Source organism: Pecten maximus, chromosome 17 (genome assembly GCF_902652985.1).
Source record: "Pecten maximus chromosome 17, xPecMax1.1, whole genome shotgun sequence".
NCBI lineage: Eukaryota > Metazoa > Mollusca > Bivalvia > Pectinida > Pectinidae > Pecten > Pecten maximus.
This window is the reverse complement of record NC_047031.1, coordinates 26,011,633-26,034,845: the sequence shown is the minus strand read 5'-3', so window position 1 is coordinate 26,034,845 and position 23,213 is coordinate 26,011,633. Positions and strand designations below refer to the sequence as shown.

Below are 23,213 nucleotides of genomic sequence, written 5' to 3'. Positions count from 1 at the left end.
AACATGAAATTTTGGCTGACATGAAAACATAGCAAGTAATATTCAAAAATACGCAAATGGAATTCTTTTGTTTGTGCACCCTTTTCAGAACAAAATTTAATGTAAGAATTAAAACAGGTTTTGGACGCAAAAGTAGAATGTTTGTTGTTTGATATCTCTTTATACAGTCCTGCTAAAATAAAACAGAAGCACACAATTTCTAATTAACATTTTAATTATTGCTTTTCAATATCCGTGTTATAAATGTTATCCTGCTACAGGAACATGATGTAAACAATATATGTAACAGTGAAGTCCTTTGATTGGATCCTCCAGTTTATTTTGGTAAATTTTGGCATTCTCAAATATATTTTTTTTCATCTCAAAATGGAAATTTGACAACAAAACCATTTCAATCTGTCCAGGTTTCTTGCTTTGATCCTTTGGCGTGGCAGGTATTCCGTCTTGTTGTAAAGCAGAGTTATCTGTTCTTGTGAGTGGGTATAGATTAATCAAATTAAGTCATTTGTTTGTGAGCTAATGTCATGAATTTGTGAAAAAAACAACTTATTTTTGTGAGAGTAACTTCATGACTTTGTGAGAAAACGCTGTAATTTTGTGAGAGTAACTTCATGAATTTTTGAGAAAATGACATGTTTTGGTGAGAATAACTTCATGAATTTGTGAGAAAACAATGTAATTTTATCGCAAAAACTAATGATGTAACAATCAATACTAAATGCTCACAAGAGCAGATAACTCTGGATTATGAAATGACAGAGCAAAAACATGTACATGTATACACAATTAACAATAAGACAAAAATACTATTCACATGAACAATGGCACATTTAGATAAAAACTGCTTTTTATGTCTCAGACAGTAATGTTTACAAACTTGTACATTGTAATTTAATCAAAACCTGTGTAACTGATCTTTAAATTCAAAGTCTGAACCTTTTGTGTGTTAATTACCCTTTTACTATTGTTGTACCACTGTAAGTGTAAATGACCTTGGCCTTTGTGGTCAGAAAACCTGTAATTGACTTTGATTGACCTTTGTGGTTAGAAAACCTGTAATTGACTTTGACCTTTGTGGTCAGACAACCTGTAATTGACTTTGATTGACCTTTGTGGTCAAAAAACCAGTAATTGACTTTGATTGACCTTTGTGGTCAGACAACCTGTAATTGACTTTGATCGACATTTGTGTTTAGATTATTTGACCTTGACCTTTCTTTATCATATACGATCTGTGTATCAAATGAACTGTCAGCATTATTGACCTTAGACCTGACCTTAATAATTGCACTGTGATATAATTTCTTTGGATTGAGGATTGCAGATCAGACAGGAATTGTCATTTTAAATATTTTATGAATATTCATATAGACCTGACGTGAGATGCTCTACATTATAAATATATTAATACGTATTTGTGTAGAATATTATAAAAATGTTTAAAAGATTTATTTGTAAAAATTATATACAGTAACAACACAATGCTTTAAATGTATGCTATAGATACCAGCAAGACAAGAAATGTAATTAGTTTGAAATATTTTGTACAAAATAAAGTTTCGAGATCAATACATTTTGGCATTTACTCTCTGTAGATCTTCTCCTGGCGATAAATTCCCACCGGTTGTAAGTGTTGTTAGATAAATTATTCAACAGTATTATCATTGTTAAACTACCAGAATTTAAATTCATTCCAAAGATGTAAACTTTCATTGCCATGGACATTTAGGGACTATAATCATATAATCTTTAGGTGTCATTCTCACACAAAATAAACCATAGGACCAATAACATGTCTATTTATTTAAATTAACAACATAACTCGGAAGTTATATAGATTAGTTAGAAACCATGTTTAGAATTTCCTGGAGGTTTTATGGAGATGAGAAATGTCTTTCTGCTAATATCATTGTGTGATGAGCAGCTCTTCAGCCTCAGTTACCATTGAACTTTCTGTGAGGAGACAGTAACCCGAATTAAGATCTGAATCATAATAGAATGTTGGTGGGCCGAGGCTGATTTTGTAAAGAATAAAACTTACTTTGAATTATTTTTCAATTTTCCAAAGTTAATGTAGCCTCTGCATTTGTAATAATGGACAATATCTAAATAAATTTCATAGAAAAAAAATATGTTGAAGATGAATCTAACTTGAAAATTGGAATCCCTGATAATATGCTCAGTTGTACTGTATAGTTGGCAATATTCGTGGGGATTTCATTTTGCTTTATTTGGATCTTCAAATGGGGCACAAAAATAAATACACGTTGAATATTTATATGCACAAATTTATAGAAATATTTAATCGCTGCATAATGTTTAGAGGACATAGCTGTGTAAAATTAAATACCAGGGTCCTGGTTCTGACTGAGACAACAACCAAAAATACATGTATTAATATTAAATATTTTAAAAATTCCTCATAATCCTTTAAAAATCTAGAGTTTAAATTCATGCATATTAAGTAAATTGGAGTAAAACCTATGAGTATGATATATCTCGAATTATAATATGCATAAGTCAGGAGTTGTTATCCCAGTAGAATTGAAGCTTTCCATGAATGTCGTCGGGGGAGACAGGTTGTGTACCCATCTGTCCTTTCTTTTGACCAGTCAGATCAGAGTTTGGTTCAGATGGGACATTTGTCCTACTTCCCATAGTAACAGAAGTTTGTGTGAAACCACCATTAGAATTTGAACTTTGATCTGGAGATAATTGTTTTTTTGACCTATTTGTGATCATTGGAAGATCATGATCTGGTTCACATGGATGATTTAATGACTGATCTGGTTCTAATAAAGGTTTGTAACACATGTCTTGATTGGAAGTTTTTGGAATGTATTCTTTGTTTGTTTGTGATGGGAACAAAAATCTGTCCGTTGTATCATTACTGTAGCTATTACTCTGTAATAATGGCGTACACACATGTAACTCCTCATCCATTTCATTAAAACTTTCGTCTTTTATACCCGGTTGTCTTGTTGAACTTTGGAGACTACACTTTGAGAAGTTTCCTTCACTTTGATCAAACTGTTTTGAATTCAATCCAAGAGAATTGCTGTTATTTTCTGATGTATTAGGAAAACAAAGATCTGACGAGGAATTTTCCCAGGGTTCCACATCTGCCGTTATTACCATCGATTGGTAATTGTACCAGGAACTTGAGCTAGAAAAACTTGATGATAGTGGAAGACTTGTTGGACGCTTAATATCAGATCGAGAAAATGTACGACGTTTATTTAATGCAAACATTATGTCACATTCTCTTAAATTGCGATTTTTTCGCAGCCCAGAAAATGTTTTTGATTTTGGTATAGAGGTGTTAGATGCTTGGTTTGGGTCTTTGGTAACCAAACAAGAAGTCCGCCCTGGAATTGGACTGTCCAATTCGTACTCGCACAGCCGTGACATTTTTGGGTATGTCTGCGATCGTAGGCCCTGCAGATTTTCGTTGTAGCTGTCAATGTCAAGGTCCTGGTCACTGAAATCACACTCTGTGTTCATATCATCCATTTCATAAACCGTATCCGTGTCCTGTTCACATTTCTGTAAAATAAACACGGAATTCTTCTTTTTGCAAAACATTAGAATTGCAATCGTAATTGTGAGTGTGATAGACACAAATATGCTCATAATGACGATGATTGCCGTTCTGTGGGAATAAATGACCCCCTTTGTCAATCCTACCTCCACACGGGAGAGCTGATAACTCGTTACCATGGTCACTGTCGTGTTGTAAACATCAGTTTCAGTGCCATTTTCCTGTCCAGTGGATGTTGCCGTTTCTGCATTGAATGTTTCCTCTGATATTGTTTCGGCTATTATTCCAAAGCACCACCAAAGAGGAGACAACTCCAAAATGCAGCTGACCATAAATCTTATCACCCGATACATTGAAACTGGCAGCTTAGTTCAAATGGTAAAAACTTTGTGTATCATACCCAACATTGAATTAAACCCGCAGTATTCCTCAAGTGAATCTACTTTTATTACCATATCCACATTACTCTGTAATGAAATCCACATTATTCTTTGTCTGAATCCACATTATTCTTCGTATGAATCCACTTTATTCTAGTGTCTGAATTCCACATAACTTTGTTGCTAATTCCACATTTATCAAGCTGTGTCTGAATCCACATTACTCTGTTACGAAATCCACAATATCCCATCAATTGATCCACTGCATTTAATATATGAATTCAGTTTTCCATAGCGTTTAAAATCCATAATGTTCCTCATCTAAATCAACAGATTTCCTTACATGCTTCCAAACATTCTGGTTAATGCTTCAGATTATTCCACAAATATCCATGTTGGTAAAAGATTCACTTTGTCTTTTGACTGTAAGAATCCCACATTCAAATCCTCGATAATCCACATAGTATTTTAGCCTGGCTGAATCTTCATACACCATGCTCATTCATCTGTATTGATTCCACATAAATCCTGGGGTCAATTTCTATGAAGAATATTTCAATAAGATTTACACACCTTACTGACCATCAGCAATTACTCAATAAATCCATGAATCAGTATGGCTTGTATCACAAACTGGAAGAGGAAATAATCCATTTTGTAAACTGGGCTTTTTCATCTGGTTTAACACGTTTGGTGAGAATTTTATTTTTAATCCATAAAAGGTATTATATTTCCAAATCCACAGTAGTTTTCCTGGTATGTCACTCTGCCACAAACATCACTGTTATTGTGAATGTAAATCAAAGCGTTTTCTTTGGGTGGTAATTTAATCTAATACCATATTAGTATAATTACACTTCCGTCAGTGATAAGGCATCACCTCACAAGGTAAACACAGCCGACATATATATAGAACACTCGGTATGGTGAAACAGAGTTTTTATGTAACGTTGACCAGGTGAATGCTGTCTGTTCGATATTGATTATGGATCCTGGCCGACCCTGTCATTTTCTGACAATATTTCGTCCTCGGCTATAACAGTCTTTGATTGTTGGTAGGATGTGAGAGAATGTCGCTGTGGGATCAGGTATTCTCCAGGTGGACTTATGTTGGCCAGATAATTCTGTATTGATCAAAAATAAAATTTTGTTTCATCAACAATTAATCATGAATAATGAAGTATTCAATAAGCCACAGCAATATCATGTTCTTATTGAAGTCAATTTTATCTCCACGATCACCTCACTGTCATAATCAATTCCCAAATATAGCCTTCATATCAAAGTGAAATCACAGTAATCCCCTCACATATATATCCTAACCTATTCTATTCACTACCCTCCACCCACCAACATATTAGATTCACAACCCTCTACCCCCACCCACCCCCAAACTATTCAATTCACAACCCCCCACCCTCCTCCCCAACATATTCCATTCACAACCCTCCACCCACCAACATATTTAATTCACATTCCTCCACCCACCAACATATTCAATTAACAACCCCCAACATATTTCATTCACTTCACAACCCTCCAACCCCCAACATATTTCATTCAATTCACAACCCTCCCCCCATCCTACTCCCCAACAAATGGAGAGGGAAGTGAAAAGAAGGAGGGAAGATGGAGGCAGGGAAATGGAAAGAAAGGAGAAAGGAAAAAGGGGATGGGGAGATGGGAGGGACAAGAAAATGGAGAGGGAAGAGAAACATTATAAAGGATGATGACATATCTAGATATAATTGGAATTGTGGTGAAAAAAGGAATCTCCAAAGTGATTTTAAAATTGATTTGTTTGGTTTTATGAATTGTTCAGTTTTGCAGCAGGCAGCAAATTCAGTCTGTGATTAGGTCAAGTTGGGATTGTGGGAATTTTAATCATGGTATGAGAAACGATTCGGCGTTCATGACACCGTGTTAGCCTTATGTAACCCAGGGTCTGTATAGTCTACACCTCTCAACTTATTATTATTGTGGTTGCATGCAAGGCAATCTTAATCTCAAAAAACAAGGGGAAATGTTCATTATCTTTCAACCTGTCTGACATGTGAATTACGGTGGAATCTTCCAACTCAATGTGCAGTAGCTTCCATTATTTGGAAAAGGGGTAGAGCAGGACATATTGGATCTGAAATAGAGGGATCTCAGTGGGACAACTGTAGACAGAACCAACAGGTTGACAGCCACGAGAATTCCTCTAGTGTAATCTCAGCCTCCGTTTTAATATTAAAAACATGCCAGTGTTTTAATTAAAAAAACTACAGTCGATACATGTATAGTATAAATGTCAGTTCAACCTGGCGTCAGTTTCGTCTCCCCTAACGTAGGAAATTCTTCTAATTTAGATTTCCAAGGAGGCTTCTCCCTTATATTGAATGGTGCTTTAATTCCTATCGAATGTTTTAAGTTAGGGAATTTAACAGGATGTCAGTAAAACTGGGACCTGATACTGGCCACATCATTGCCTGATCAAATTCTGAAAAATACTGATGGGTGTAAGCTTTATAAATTTTACAACAAATGCGGAAAAAGTTATATCAACTTATATTAATCACGCTTGTTGGCTCGGATAGAAGCATGCGAGGGGTCTTACTGTGGGAGGAAACCGGAGTACCCGGGGAAAACCTAGGTGGTCAGGCAGGTGACCTAATATCTTTTCACATCCAATTGGGGAATCCAACCCCGGCCATCTAGGTGAAAGGCAAGTGTGTTACCACTGCGCTACCCGACCACTGATGGATTCTTGTGTTTTTCTATTACTTCTGATTAAAAATTATTTTAATGCCCCTGCTGTAAAATGGGGGCATATAGTGTAAATGTGAACAGACGAGTTTCAACCTCCATTTTGTATTTGACAATTTTCAACAACTGATACAATAATAAGATAATTTTAACCTTTTGAGTTAGAAGTGCTATGATGAGATATTTGACCTTCGCAGTTTGCCGACCCCGACATTGTTGATAACTATACTTTCTTACGACATAACATGCTGGGTTTGTACTGTAGTTTTTGACCTCCCCAGTTTGCCGACCCCAACATTGTTGATAACTATTGTTTCTTACGATATCACATGCCGAGTTTGTACTGTAGTTTTTGACCTCCACAGTTTTCCGACCCCGACAGTGTTGATAACTATACTTTCTTACGACATAACATGCCGAGTTTGTACTGTAGTTTTTAACCTCCACAGTTTGCCGACCCCGACAGTGTTGATAACTATTCTTTCTTACGGTTTAACATGCCGAGTTTGTATTGTAGTTTTTTACCTCCACAGTTTGCCGACCCCGACAGTGTTGATAACTATACTTTCTTACGGTTTAACATGCCGAGTTTGTATTGTAGTTTTTTACCTCCACAGTTTGCCGACCCCGACAGTGTTGATAACTATACTTTCTTACGACATAACATGCCGAGTTTGTACTGTAGTTTTTAACCTCCACAGTTTGCCGACCCCGACAGTGTTGATAACTATTCTTTCTTACGATATAACATGCTGGGTCTGTACTGTAGTTCTTTAAAATACCCTATAAACAAGTTTAAATTGATTAACCTGGAAAAACACCGAACATATGAAGAGCCCTTAATGGTCCTAAATTTAGCAAAGAAATACCTAGAAGTGTGATAGACGATCCTTAAATTTGGCTAAATGGTCAATAAACTCCAGTGAACACATACAGTTGGTTGTTTGATTGGCTTTGTTATCCTTCTTTTGTCTTTGATCCAATTGTTTGAACTGAAGTTGCTGCCATTAGATGTTGAAATGTGTCCTTTGTAAAGCAATAAATGTTCAAGTGTTTTACATTATCTGCCTTATTGTTGATGTTAAAATGTTGGTGTTTTACATAATGTGTCTGACTGGTGATGGCAAAATGTTGATGTTTTACATAATGTGTCTGACTGTTGTTGGCAAAATAAAGGTGTTTTACATTATTTGCCTGACTGTTGACCTGATGTGCCTAACTGTTGGACTGATGTACCTGACTGGCGGTTTTTTGGGCCTAACTGTTGACCTGATGTGCCTAACTGTTGACCTGATGTGCCTAACTGTTGACCTGATGTGCCTGACTGCCAGCCTTTTGTGCCTAACTGTTGACCTGATGTGCCTGACTGCCAGCCTCTTGTGCCTAACTGTTGACCTGATTTGCCTTACTGTTGACCTGGGGGCCTGACTGTCAGCCGTTTGTGCCTAACTGTTGACCTGATGTGTCTGACTGTCTATCTTTTGTGCCTAACTGTTGACCTGATGTGCCTGACTGTTGGTCTGATGTGCCTGACTGCCGGCCGTTTGTGCCTAACTATTGACCTGATGTGTCTGATTGTCTGTCTTTTGTGCCTAACTGTTGACCTGATGTGCCTGATTGCCAGCCTCTTGTGCCTAACTGTTGACCTGATGTGTCTGACTGTTGGCCTGATGTGTCTGACTGTTGGCCTGATGTGTCTGACTGCCGGCCGTTTGTGCCTAACTGTTGACCTGATGTGTCTGACTGTTGGCCTGATGTGCCTGACTGCCGGCCTTTTGTGCCTAACTGTTGACCTGATGTGTCTGACTGTTGACCTGATGTGCCTGACTGCCAGCCTTTTGTGCCTAACTGTAAATGTTGATCTGATGTGCCTGACTGTCTGTCTTTTGTGCCTGACTGTCTGTCTTTAATATACTACTTCCTGTGTTTTGCATGTTATGCAGATTTGGAATGGAAGACTCCTGTTAAATTTCTGTTATGTAAATTGCATTTGAATATAAATTCAAGTCTCCTTTGTTGTTACATACATATACAACATTGCCTTTACAATATAATAATCACTGTCTGGCCTTAAGGATTTAAACACATTTCCTGTATTGTAAATTTGATTTACGAATGTGATTAGAATTTGATCTACAACTCTCGGGAGCTTTTTGAGTATTAAACACGAAATTGGCATCTCCAAATCGCTGTAAAATCTGAGCACAAATATTCATTGCAAGATTGTGTCTAGATGTAATTTTAGCAATGACTGTGTTGGTTTGGTTTAAGCTGTGATGTCTCTCTTGACTTCAATAAATGTTAATCTACCAACTAAAGTGCGGCATCAGTACCTAGAATAGATGGTTTGTAATACTCTAGTTATATAATTGACTTTTTAATCAGAGATGAAAATGTTCAGCCGATTGGCTGATTTCAGCCTTTTTGAGAATATCAGTGTAATGTAAACTTGTAATTTTTCCCATTGAAAAGATTGAGTAATCTAATTTTCAGCCTTTTTGCCCTTAGTCCATTTTCATCTCTGTTTAATATGCCCCCACCATGAAATTGGGGGGGGGGGGGGGGCAGGGGGCGGCATATGGTGTTACCCATATTCGTTCCGATGCAATGTATCTAGCTAATCTCAGGAACTGCTGATCCTCAACAAACTAACTGTTTCAGGGTGTCAAGTGGCAGCAGGGGCATTTAGGTCTTACAGACATCATTATTTATAACTATCGGAAAATGATAGATATAGAAAGATCAGCCATTTTGATTTTTAAATAAAATAAAAAAAAAGATTACTTTCCCTTCAGCATTTCCTTCCCAAGACAATCCTGGTTATTGTATGATAACGATTTATGGTAGACATTTATTCAGGAATAAAAATATTATTGCATTATTTGATACTATAAAACCTATAGCTAGTAGATAATATATCAAACTTCACTCAACACATATGAACTCGGCAGGCAATTGGTTCTTAGTGAATTTCTCCTACTGGAGGTTTTTTTTTCTCGAAATATTTCTTTGCTGAGAAACAAGTAAAATCTACTTAAAGGTATATATAGATTAGAACTTAGTTAATTGATGGAATTTGCAAATTAAAATGAAACAAAAAATGCAAGGATAACAATTTGTTAAATTTGTTAAGAATATATATATATGTATAATTTCAAAATCAAAAGAGTTATATAAGTTAAACAAATATTTAAGGTATAATTTATGAGGTGATCATGAGATCAACCTTGAAGTGAAACTGTTGAAAGTTGTCAGTGTTGCGATGAGAATGTGTAAGTTGTATAGATAACTTAATTAGTTTTTCCTGCCTCTGTGGCTGATTAAGTTTGTTTATAGACACCGCTCCCACCTTGTTGTACACCTTAAAGCCATTTTGTATTTCATTGATGACTCATAAAGCTAAATAGAATTTCAGTGATGTCCACTTAATGAGTTTGCTCTGTACAAACACTACAGCATTCACAATTTTGCCTCTAACGCTCTTCTAAAGAACATCTCAGTAAGTTACGTGACATTTTTTGACAGATAATATTTCTTCTGTAGTTTTAATTCCTGATACAAGCTAAAAGTACAACCTGGGCTAATACGAACCCTGGATATGAAACATGGCTTATACGAACCCTGGATATGAAACATGGCTAATACGAACCCTGGATATGAAACATGGCTAATACAAACCCTGGATATGAAACATGGCTTATACGAACCCTGGATATGAAACATGGCTAATACAAACCCTGGATATGAAACATGGCTAATACGAACCCTGGATATGAAACATGGCTAATACAAACCCTGAATATGAAACATGGCTAATACGAACCCTGGATATGAAACATGGCTATATGAACCGTGGATATGAAACATGGCTATATGAACCGTGGATATGAAACATGGCTTATAATGAACCCTGGATATGAAACATGGCTTATAATGAACCCGGGATATGAAACATGGCTAATACGAACCCTGGATATGAACCAATTTGCTAATACGAACCCTGGATATGAAACATGGCTAATACGAACCCTGGATATGAAACATGGCTGATACAAACCCTGGATATGAAACATTCAATAGACTTTAAAGCTTATATTATGAATGAACAGTTGAAATCATACTGTGTTGCTTTGAAAGTTGTATTTTACTCTTAATGAAAGTATAAAACTTAATGAAAGGTATGTTGATAACGCTTACAGCCAAATCTTGTCCAGCAAATATCACATTCCATCTGATTGTTATACATCCAAATTTTATGCATCAACCATACGTCTCTCTGATTTTATCGATTTCCGACCATAAGTAAACAACTCCACCATGTGTGCAATATAGCAGAACATTGTCCAACAAGCCTGTTTGAACATTCGGATACTCTCCGATTTTATTGATCACATTGTTTTTGCAAATAAGTTCCCCAACGGTACCTTTACAAATGATGACATCACTGACAGTAGGTATAACCAAATACTGGGTATGAATAATGGTAACAAGCCAATCAAAGTAGACGAACTATTTATATACATGTGCAATCCCCACAATATGGCTGGTACAGAGATCAATTATAATGCTTCATCATTGAATGGCAGCAAATTTCTGTGTTAATATCTATACAAGAGTTAAATATCAAAGTTGTGTATGATAGGAAAGAAATTTATAATATTACATTTGGTTTGTTTTGTTTTTGTTTAACGTCCTATTAACAGCCAGGGTCATTTAAGGACGTGCCAGGTTTTGGAGGTGGAGGAAAGCCGGAGTACCCGGAGAAAAACCACCGGCCTACGGTCAGTACCTGGCAACTGCCCCACGTAGGTTTCGAACTCGCAACCCAGTGGTGGAGGGCTAGTGTTAAATTGCTGGTACACCTTTACCACTTGGCCACCGCGGCCCCTTGTGTATGATAGGAAAGAAATTTATATTACATGCCTGATCATAATAATGGTACATGTAAACATGGATGTATGTATTACACAACCTGAAAAATCTTGTTTTTGAAGATTTCAGAAAATAAAAAAACAGCATTGTGAATTTAATCAAGGGTTAAATCCATAAATCCTACGGACATCTTCCTGACGTAAGACACATACATTACAATGTACTGAGTCTAGGCTGTGTACTATAGAAGTACAAACCTGTACCTTAACACAATGCTGGCATGATTACATTTGGTCACTGAAATTCAATTTGAAACGAAGCAACTTCATGCTGGCCAATTCTCATGTGTATTTGTGGAATCATGAAATAAACATAACACAAAAGGCAATATATCAACATGTTGTTGAAATTAAGATTAAAATTAAAATTTGATGTTTTCTCTCGAATGGAATCTGTTCATCAATCAAGAAAAAATCCAGTTCTCTGAGAGAAAGTATTTGATGTAACTCTTTTATTTGCTTTGAAAGATTTATCAATGTTTTGTTGTCCCAATTATCCTTTAGAAGTTAAATCTGCTGTTGAGAGGTGTTTTAGTGCAAGCAGACTTAACATTTGAATAGTTTTGCTCTTGCAGGGCTCAAAGTTGCACCTATTTTAGTGGCTGTGGCGCTTTAAATTCACCATTGGCGACCAGTTATGGACCTATAAGGCTAATCTTTCTAAGGTTGCAGTCAATGTTAAATTCCCCATAAAATGATGTTCACGATCAAAAATGATACAGAGATGTTTTACTGATCTAAAGAATTAAAAGGGTTTCTTTTCAAATTGATGACAACTAGGCCAGGCGACTAACTTTTCCAATTGGCGCCTAGATTTTATGACTTGGTAGTCAAATAGGCCACCTGGTAAAAATATCAACTTTGAGCCCTGTCACTGGTAACTGTAAAAGTCTGAATTTTGGCGAAAAATCTGAGTTTTAAAATACATATCTGAATTTCAGCCGAAAAGTCTTAGTTTTTCAGATATACATTTTATATTCTGATAAGTTGGGGGGAACTCAGATAAGTATTATGAAATTCCGATTTGCATGCTGGAATTCAGATATGTTGGGTAAAATTCAGATGTTTTCTTATTTGTGCCCTCGGGCACCCCTTCTTGCCGGCGAGAGCAGCACGGGGTTTCACACCTCCCGCGGAGCCGGTGTTCATGGTCCACCGGCACCAGCTTACCTTTACCTGTGCTGTTATAAATCATCCGCGTGCGACTCGCGATCGGTCGGTCACCAATTCAATCATACATCGGTCGCTGTAAACTTCAACATTACGGCCGGTAAAGTGTTTTAATTTGTGCTTATCTTCGTCTGTTTTTAGTGTAATGGTCAGTGTCGTTGTTCCGTGTGTGTTTGATACTTTTCTACCTCCGATAACAAAAGATCTGACTGCACGGTGCGGTGATGCAATCGGACCGACGACGTTTTGTACAAGGGCATATCACAATCGACAACCAATATCTCTTATTTCCAATTGGTATCTAAGCTTAATTAAAATGATATTATCAATAAATCTGTTCACGTGTTGTGATCTGTTGAAACAGTCGGTTCGTAACGTAAGTAGCCGCCCATGAATATGTACAGTACTGTGCAGTGTGTAATTAATAAAAATCGTGTGTTGATACCGATATTCACACTGTTATAGACCTAATATTAACTATATATGCGCTGATCAGCATATATCTAACGTAAAAAACGGACCCAAACCCACATTGTATAGATATTATTTTTGTGTGTATTTTTCACCCGTTCGATAGCTTGTTGTCACATGACTAGTTATACGTCTGGCCGAACACAGCGCCAGCAGGCGGTCTATTTTAAGACCGATCAAAAGGCATACTTACGCAGTGTGTCGCCGTAAGTGTCGTGTTCTCTTTGACATTTTCATAATTGTCTCAGGGAGCAGGTTCGTTATATCATAATTGTGTTTACGTTAATATAACACTATTGCCATTTTCTTGTTTCAGGTGTCCGAGAACTGAAAACATCAAACCAACTTTCTTACCAGTTGCCTTTCCTGTATCTAGACCTGGCGATTCTGACTATCTTTGTTCAGTTCAAACACACTCTTAGAATTTGATCATTTTTAAATAATTTGATATGTGCATCGTGTAAAATTTTGACAAATTTCTTGATATACTGGGACGTATATTCTAAATAAATGGTATACGTAAATATTATACCGACACATATAATGTATCATGCTAATTTTCTGAATAGAACTTGCATGTGTATCATTTATCGTAATGTTAATACTTTTGTGAAATGTAACAGGACCGGATGTATTGTTAATCGGGATAACTTTCTATTAATAATGGGCCGTATTTTACCATATTGGGTCACATTTTGATAATTCATTAAGCAGAACAGGACGAAGCGCACAGCGTACGACTATTAGCTTATTTCTCTTATATATTTATATAACAGGATATGTGTTGCATAACATTTTGACAATTTTCTTCATATACAACAATTTGATAAAGCTCCACATGCTAACGATGTAATGTAATTGGTCTCTAGGCCAATATAAAGGAAGGAAAACCAAAAGATTATTTTATGTAATGATTCGTCGATGCACAGGACTTAGAATATGCCGGTCAAGCTGATGTCCATCAGAATATGCCGGTCAAGCTGATTTCCATCTTCCTCAAAACCATTCTTGAAGTGGAAATATTTATCAATTGATGACCAGCAAGAGGGCGTCTTCGTCATTTCGTCAGCTGAAAGACCGTAAGGTCGTATTACAGCGGACGTAACACCTGTTAAGTAAGTAAGTAGAGCGAGTGGAAGCAGTCAATGCAAATTCTGGCAACTTGCAACCACATTACTGTATGATATCAACTGCACATGCATCATTTAAACCAGCTATTTGACAACTTCGTTAAAGCTGAAATAAATGCATCTTCCAAATCCGAAAATAATTAAGGAACAACTTAACCAAATGTTGGTATTTTTTTGTGAGTAGAGTAAACCACATCTGTATAGATTTACGGATACGAGTCGGAATGGGTACGTGTCGTCTGATAAATTAGTCGTATGGGATTTGAATATACAATAGGTTTTTGAATGCCTTTATTTATTACCGTTAGTTGTTACGTCAGTTGTTCCACGGACTTTTGATTAGATACGTGTCCGTAATAGAACATAAAACATTAGAAACACAAATTAACTTGCCGAACTTGTTGAATTATTATAGTGTTCCATTTTGCAAGTATTATATGATCGATGTCGCAAATGTCCACTTTTTTATTAGTGTGAAGGGCTAATGTCAAGTGCGGGCTTTTGTCCGTACCCCGTTTGTGTACATAGCAGGGAGCGGTAAAACGGCTGTAAAACGTCAACATTGAATCGTCTGATATATGTGAAAATATCCCGTTTCACAAATGATGTAAAACTAACAAAAATATGTTATTTTCGTGGTTATATAAATAACTTGCTGCAGTTACGAAAGCGCCAACGCTATCAAAAATTACATTTACATCAGGTCAGAAAAGAATGTCTACCGGACGTACCTGACACTTGCACATGGAAAAAGAAAAGGTTAGAATTATTACTTCAATGCATGTGCTCATGTGTACACATACTTTTTAACATGTAATTACATAATCATAAATACATGAAACTTTGATGTAACGAATATAAAAATACACTCTCCAATCATCGTTGTTTATCAGCCGTTCCACGGTTGAACCTGTATATATATGATTTTGTGAATTATGTTAAATAATATGTCTGTAAACTGATGAGCTAATTCGCTCAAAGTCCTAAAGAACTTGAACTGGTGTACCTGACACCTGCACAAGGCTAATGTGGCCACCCGTGGATAGCGCTTTGACAGGTAGGTAGAGTACCTTTCTAAAGGACGCCTCAAGTCCGTTTGATCTGATTCGAGTACAGGTAAGGGACATAGCTTGGAGCAATCAGATAATCAAGATGCTTATTGATTAAACACAGCAGTTGTTATTGATGATACGCAGGTGAGTTAAGCAGCTCGATATCAGCATCTCGTTTTCTTCTTATGTAACATTGATCAAAATATATAATCCACACATGCATATACATGACCCCTCCCCAGGTCCTAGATTTCGTTTGTCGATAATTAACAGTCGATTCAATTTACGTTAAAACATACTATTTTCAGTCAGGAGTATGGAATTTGCCACCCGACATTGTCACTTCTGACCGCTGGCCTCAGGTTTGGCGGAGTTTTGTGGGGACTGTGGAGAAAAACAGAAACATTTGCTTCATAGCAAACTTTTTATTTGGCTATTTACTTATATCATTTGTACACCACCTAAGATGTTTTCTAATTAATTACAAACTACAATAGGCGAATTAATAATCGACCGAAGAGTTCATAAACATAAGCAACAATAATGTTCCGTTGTTTATCTACTAAACTTGTGTAACTGTTCCATGTTTTATGTCTATATGTCATCGTTTATAATTTTAATTGTGTCAAGACAGAGACGCGTTATCTGATATTCACGTCTCGGGTCCAGGTAAATTCGTGCAAAATACAAGTCTTCATACACGCACTCTTTCTTATTCCATCACTGTCCCTAAAAAAATAAAAGATAATACTAAATACTGTTTAATCACTTAACAGTTCGCATTTATCTTAAGTATTTATCTCGGTTAAATACTTACTGTAGATTATCGTAACGAATGTTTGATCAAGTATTACAATGGGTCCTTGCTACGGGAATCCACGATACATCCTTAATTTGTACCGGTTTGGTATCGGTCGTCAATCCATAATTCGTTTTACCAATTTTGCGAACTTTATTGTTAAGGTGAGGAGTTTTCATAAGCAAAACGTTCATGTACTAGATCATTGTTTCAAATATGGTGTGGTCACTGCCCTAGTCAGTTACAATACACAACCTCTGCTAGTCCAGATGACACTGATTACAGGTCAATTATCTTGTTCACTGGACCGTTGAGAAGTCGGCGTGCCATCGACAATGTCGCGGTGTCGAGTTCTACAATAATATAAATATAGGGACAATTGTATAGGCAGGAACTCATTACACACCCATGACATAGGAATGCATATTTAAAAAAATTTCAAGACCATGAGCTGTGACAAGACTACTATATTCTGTATGTATCCTGGAATCCTTCATACTGTGTTGCTTTTGAAAATGAATTGAATTACGTAATATCCTATCTCGAAGGTAAAATACAGAAGAGTCCTTGTTGAGCTACGGGGAGAAATGGGTACTTGCTGTGGCGACATCCCGTAAGGAATGGAGACCAATATTTTATCGACTAAATCAGTATCCCAGGGTTAAGATGAAATGTTCGTTCATGTATTGTATGAATAAAAAGATAATCTACACGTAACTTTTCGGATTTTATTAGAAGATTTGACATCGGTAAAATGATTCCGGCTATGATTTTATGAGTTTAACTTTATGAGGGTCGGGAGTAAAACACGTAAAATGAAAGCAAAATGACGCTTATAAATCCAGATACATTTAGAAAATTATATATAAAAAAAAACGTTAAACAATTTATACGTCCCATTCTATTTAGAAAATTATATATAAAAAAAAAAAACGTTACACAATGTATACGTCCCATTCTATTTAGAAAATTATCGAAATGTTGCAGGATATATCAAGAACAAAATCTACATGGCACACCATTTACGTCTGTCCAATTATCTTAAGAAAATGATCAAATTTTCACCACTCTCTACCCTCGATTATCTTAAAAATACAAAAACAAAAACAAAACAAAAAAAACGCCCCGCTATAAATCACGAAGAATTATCAAAATGTTGCCGATATATATTCGTACCGATACATTAAGAAACTTTGATGCTCGAGTTCTATTCAGAACATCATCAAAATGTTACACGATATATACGTGCGATTCAGAAAATTATCGAAATATTTTTCCGCGATCTAAAATATATATTTAAATGTGTATCTCTGTTGTATTCGGCAAAGTATAAAACATATTGTACGACATACATGTCGTGAAATGAGTCCTGATATGCCCCATTATTTTATAAGCAGAGACGTATATAAAGGTCACATGTATGCGATATATACGTCTACGTATTTAGGAAATTATTAAAATGCTACAGGGTAAATATATCAAATAATGTTAACGGATATAGGTATACAGTATATATCAAAATCAATAAATAGCAAGCATCGTTCAGGCCAGGCACAAAGAAGAAAACTGCAACTGGTTAGAAATTTGGTCTAATTTTTCTGCAACCGTATTACAGCCATGGGATACCTGAAACAAGAATATAGTAACTGTGTTATATATACGTCAAAACAAATATACGATTAAGTTGTTCACAAAGACTAACATTTTCCAATCTCGCCAAATAATCATTAACAAAACGATGGTTCTGTAAGAAATATAATGACAGCAGCGACACTTACGGTAGGTGATTCTGTTTGTACTGGTAGCCCATGACAGACGTACGGCTTTTGATCGGTCCTAAAATAGACCGCCTGCTGGCGCTGCGTACGGCCAGACGTATGACTATCATGCGATCACAAGCCATCGAAAGTGTGCGAACAATTTATACACAGTAGCAGCTAGTAATGTTGATTTGGGTCCGATTTTTCGTCAAGTGCACATAAATAATGTTTGGTTTATAACAGTGTGAATATCGGTATCAACACACGATTTTTATTAATTACACACTGCACAGTACTGTACATATGGGCGGCTACTTACGTTACGAACCGACTGTTTCAACAGATCACAACATGTGAACAGATTTATTGAGAATATCATTTTAATTAAGCTTAGATACCAATTGGAAATAAGAGATATTGGTTGTCGATTGTGATATGCCCTTGTACAAAACGTCGTCGGTCCGATTGCATCACCGCACCGTGCAGTCAGATCTTTTGTTATCGGAGGTAGAAAAGTATCAAACACACACGGAACAACGACACTGACCATTACACTAAAAACAGACGAAGATAAGCACAAATTAAAACACTTTACCGGCCGTAATGTTGAAGTTTACAGCGACCGATGTATGATTGAATTGGTGACCGACCGATCGCGAGTCGCACGCGGATGATTTATAACAGCACAGGTAAAGGTAAGCTGGTGCCGGTGGACCATGAACACCGGCTCCGCGGGAGGTGTGAAACCCCGTGCTGCTCTCGCCGGCAAGAAGGGGTGCCCGAGGGCACAAATAAGAAAACATCTGAATTTTACCCAACATATCTGAATTCCAGCATGCAAATCGGAATTTCATAATACTTATCTGAGTTCCCCCCAACTTATCAGAATATAAAATGTATATCTGAAAAACTAAGACTTTTCGGCTGAAATTCAGATATGTATTTTAAAACTCAGATTTTTCGCCAAAATTCAGACTTTTACAGTTACCAGTGTGTGTTGCCATGGGCCCCGTGTTACCAAGGGCCCTGTGTTGCCATGGGCCCTGTGTTGCCATAGGCCCTGTGTTGCCATGGGCCCTGTGTTGCCATAGGCCCTGTGTTGCCAAGATCATACCATGATATTTTTGTTTGATCCAGTTCTACGATGTAGGGAGAAAGCAACACTGGTAACACTGGTCACAAATTTAGTCATGAAATTACTTGAAGCCCAATCATTCTATTTTGAGATGTTTTCTGCGTAACCTGGTCTCACCTTATGACTGACAGTAACTGATGTGTTCGGCAATGTTCTTGAGAAACGGCAAGAAACGATAACTGATAAGTTTTCCACGTAATTTTGTTTGTCGGCCAAATTGAATCAACACAGCATCCATTCTTAGCTGTAGGTCTGTTGGCTCTCCGCCCTATTTCATTATCCTAATCAACTTATACAAAATAGATGTCCGCGTGAAATTTAATAAAATGACAAAATGTTTGGCTTGCAATGTCTTCAAGAAAATCAATCGAAGCTTCTTAGGAATTGTGTAGGGCAGTCTCGTGGTGAAGTAGGTAGCCAGAATATCTCTTTCTGCAGCCCAACAGGGCAATAGGAGCTCAACATTTTCTTCACAATTATTTTGTTTATTTTTGATCAATCTTGATAAGAAATTCAACCCTATTCATCCTCAAATAAGGCCCCTACCTTAGTGTTAAAGTTCAGTAAAATATTCATCCTCAAATAAGGCCTCTACCCTTGTGTAAAAGTTCGGTAAAAATATTCATCCTCCAATTAGGTCCCTCTTCCAGTGCAAAATTTTATCTCAAGTAAGCCCCTTTCCTTTAGTGTAAAATTTCTATACCATATTCATTTTCAGGTAAGTCTTCTTCTGTAGTGTAAATTAGTTACCCTTCTCTAGTGTAAAAATCAGAGGAAGGAAGGCCTATTTGTTAAGCAATTTAAGCATACTGTTTCAATATTGATGATTCTGCAAAAATGAAGAAAGGGGCTTATATTTGTAGATGATTTAAGACAAAAAAATTGTCTGGATTGAATATATAGCTATTCTATTGGACTTAGAGACCTAGAGATATATTGTATATCGTTCCCCAACACCACTGAGAAGATTTTTTATATTAGACTAGATTTACTATTTTCTCTTAGTCATGAAGTTGATAGGTCAGCCTATCTATTTTGTCTGTTCAGAGTTAAATCTGATAACAGATTACAAGGTATTATAAATGATGAGGCCACTGATAGATGCTTTATAGTGTCATCACACCGAAATGTCATACCAGGGTGGAGTAGCATCTGTACACCATCTAGTCACATTAGGATAGCAAGTAAATGATTACCCTAACTATTGACCTTCATAGTTGACCCCTGACCCTCTGTTGTATAAAGCAATTGTACAAGATATCTCTCATATTAAAGAAGTAAATAACATTTGACCCCTGACCCTATAGTAAAAAATTATAGAATGTCTCTCTGATTAAAACAGATAAATAACTACTAATGATTTTCATTCCTTCTGAGTTATTTCTAGTGATTGACCTTCAGAGTTGACCCCTGACCCTATAGTAAAGGTTACAGAATATACCTCACATAAAGACAGAAAAATAACTCTAATGATTTTCATTCGTTCCCGAGTTGTTTCCATGTAGTGATTGACCTTCAGAGTTGACCCCTACAGGATATTCCTCACATAAAGACGGAAAAATAACTGACCTAATGATTTTCTTTCCTTCCGAGTTGTTTCCAGTGATTGACCTTCAGAGTTGACCCCTACAGGATATCTCTCACATAAAGACAGAAAAATAACTCTAATGATTTTCATTCGTTCCGAGTTGTCTCCAGTGATTGACCTTCAGAGTTGACCCCTACAGGATATTCCTCACATAAAGACGGAAAAATAACTGACCTAATGATTTTCTTTCCTTCCGAGTTGTTTCCAGTGATTGACCTTCAGAGTTGACCCCTACAGGATATTCCTCACATAAAGACGGAAAAATAACTGACCTAATGATTTTCATTCCTTCCGAGTTGTTTCCAGTGATTGACCTTCAGAGTTGACCCCTACAGGATATTCCTCACATAAAGACGGAAAAATAACTGACCTAATGATTTTCATTCCTTCCGAGTTGTTTCCAGTGATTGACCTTCAGAGTTGACCCCTACAGGATACTCCTCACATAAAGACAGAAAAATAACTGACCTAATAATTTTCATTCGTTCCGAGTTGTCTCCATGCAGTGATTGACCTTCAGAGTTGACCCCTACAGGATATTCCTCACATAAAGACGGAAAAATAACTGACCTAATGATTTTCATTCCTTCCGAGTTGTTTCCAGTGATTGACCTTCAGAGTTGACCCCTACAGGATAGTCCTCACATAAAGACGGAAAAATAACTACGCTAATGATTTTCATTTCATTCCGTCGGAATTGTCTCCAGTGATTGCCCTTCAGATTTGACCCCTGACCCTCTGGTTAATAAAACATTTATGGTTCTGACCGTTGATTGCCCACCGGTGAAATGGAAGGACAGGGATTGACACTATACGTCAGGCCCTGATACTGTAACGACTGATTGTGTTGGTCATTGATTAGTACGGGCTATTCACTTATCGGGACACACTAATTGTGTGGCTTCCAGCATTGTGTAGAGAAGCCTTAGAAAACCTTCCGCTACACTTTTACAGAAACCAGGAAAGTGTAGGAAACATCCCTGATGATTGTGTGTCATTTACCAGGGATAACCATACAAGTCAGAATACTCTACAAATCTATCATGCCTGAGGGTGTCGCGGATAAAATAATATTGATGTTGTATGTAAAACTAACTAAAGTAAGATATTTTGGAACCTTTCAGCAGTCGTTTGTTTTACTATGCAGATCATTTATTTCTACCAAATTAAGTCCTAATACACATCTGCCAGCTCTGAGCCCATTCATTATTCCCATATAGTAATACATCCTAATTTTGCTTGAAGATTTTGGTGAAACTGCAAAAAATTTAATGAAACACAATTACAGAAAGATTTATCGGCTATGTAGTGTATAGGTTTTGAAGACAATGTTAATTTTTGCCATGCTACTTTCCGTCTCGATCATTTGAAAAGTTATAAGTACAACAAATACTATTTATAGTTGACAGCCATCAAGAGAGTGATCAGAACGGTTTCATGGACAACATATCACACATGATGACGCAGAATCCAAGTTTTAATAGAGTTTGAATATTCATAATACAGATAAAGGAGTGTTTATGATACTTTTAAAATGTAAACAGGCAAGTAATTATGAGGGTGTCATCACCATAACTCATTAATGTCATGAAAATTTACAGTTATAGGGTTGACAATGTAATTACTATGTTTGTTGAAGGATTTCTATTACCAGTGACATTTTTTAAAAATTTTTATTTTAAATTGAGTATTTAGAATTTATCACTTTCTGTTTATGAAGTAACTGACATTTAATTTGTTAAGAAAGATTTATGGAGGTTATACACAGAGAAAAACATATCAAACACATCCTTAAGTCATCCTCTGTCCTTCCTTTATTATACACGTATTTGATTGAGAGATTATAGGACAAACGATGTTGAAATCCTGTCATAACTTTAATTTTCACAAAATTAGAACTTTTTGGGACAGATGATGGACCCTGTCTCAGATCTCATTTGGAAATTGTGCCCATTAGATTGCCCCCCCCCCCAAAAAAAAAAAAAAAAATCAGAATGCTACCAGTATAACCTAGCTAGCACTGTTCCAACAGATTCATTGTTGTTTAAACTTACCTTGATTTTTTAACTTACACTGTTCCATCAGATTCCAAACTTAGAATTCACATGGAGCCAGCAGACCTCCGTCCTGTAAAGGAAATTATTGTTATATTAGAAATATTACATGTGTACCTTTGCTACTGTACTGGTATACATTATGGCAGGAACATTTTCTGGTTTTAGATATTTAAAGATTTTTCTGATTTTCTGTAGGCATACTTTATAACAATTAAGTACCTAATAATGAAAGAGAAATGAGAAAGCTGCACTTTTAAAAGAAAGAAAGAGAAGTGGATTTATAGGTATCATCTTAAGAAAGAAAAATTATACAAAATATGATGATATTGAGAAAGATTTCCCCCAAGTCAAATATATATACTATAAATACGGATAACTTTCCATGTGACAATACAGATTTACCTCCCTTTGTTATCAGTAGATAATAACTGTATTACCTTGTAATATGAAT

General features: G+C 36.4%; 2 protein-coding genes across 5 annotated transcripts in view; one reads left to right on the top strand and one right to left on the bottom strand.

Annotated features, from left to right (window-relative positions):
* The window catches only part of LOC117315752 (centrosomal protein of 78 kDa-like), a 128,566-nt gene that overhangs the window by 14,897 nt on the left and 90,456 nt on the right, over positions 1 to 23,213 (top strand). The window lies entirely within an intron of this gene.
* LOC117315753 lies at positions 197 to 22,904 on the bottom strand. 3 transcript variants are annotated; one of them, XR_004529764.1, is made up of 3 exons: positions 22,760 to 22,904; positions 1,071 to 5,045; positions 197 to 1,036 (listed from the first exon to the last, which is right to left on the bottom strand). XR_004529764.1 is itself a non-coding variant. In XM_033870104.1 (2 exons), exon 2 carries the CDS (start codon positions 3,892 to 3,894, stop codon positions 2,521 to 2,523), a length of 1,374 nt encoding a protein of 457 aa, XP_033725995.1. In that variant the 5' UTR covers positions 3,895 to 5,045; positions 22,760 to 22,904; the 3' UTR covers positions 197 to 2,520. The 3 variants fall into 3 exon arrangements, 1 of the variants encoding a protein (XP_033725995.1); XR_004529765.1 differs by having other exon boundaries at positions 197 to 1,070; positions 1,213 to 5,045; XM_033870104.1 differs by having other exon boundaries at positions 197 to 5,045.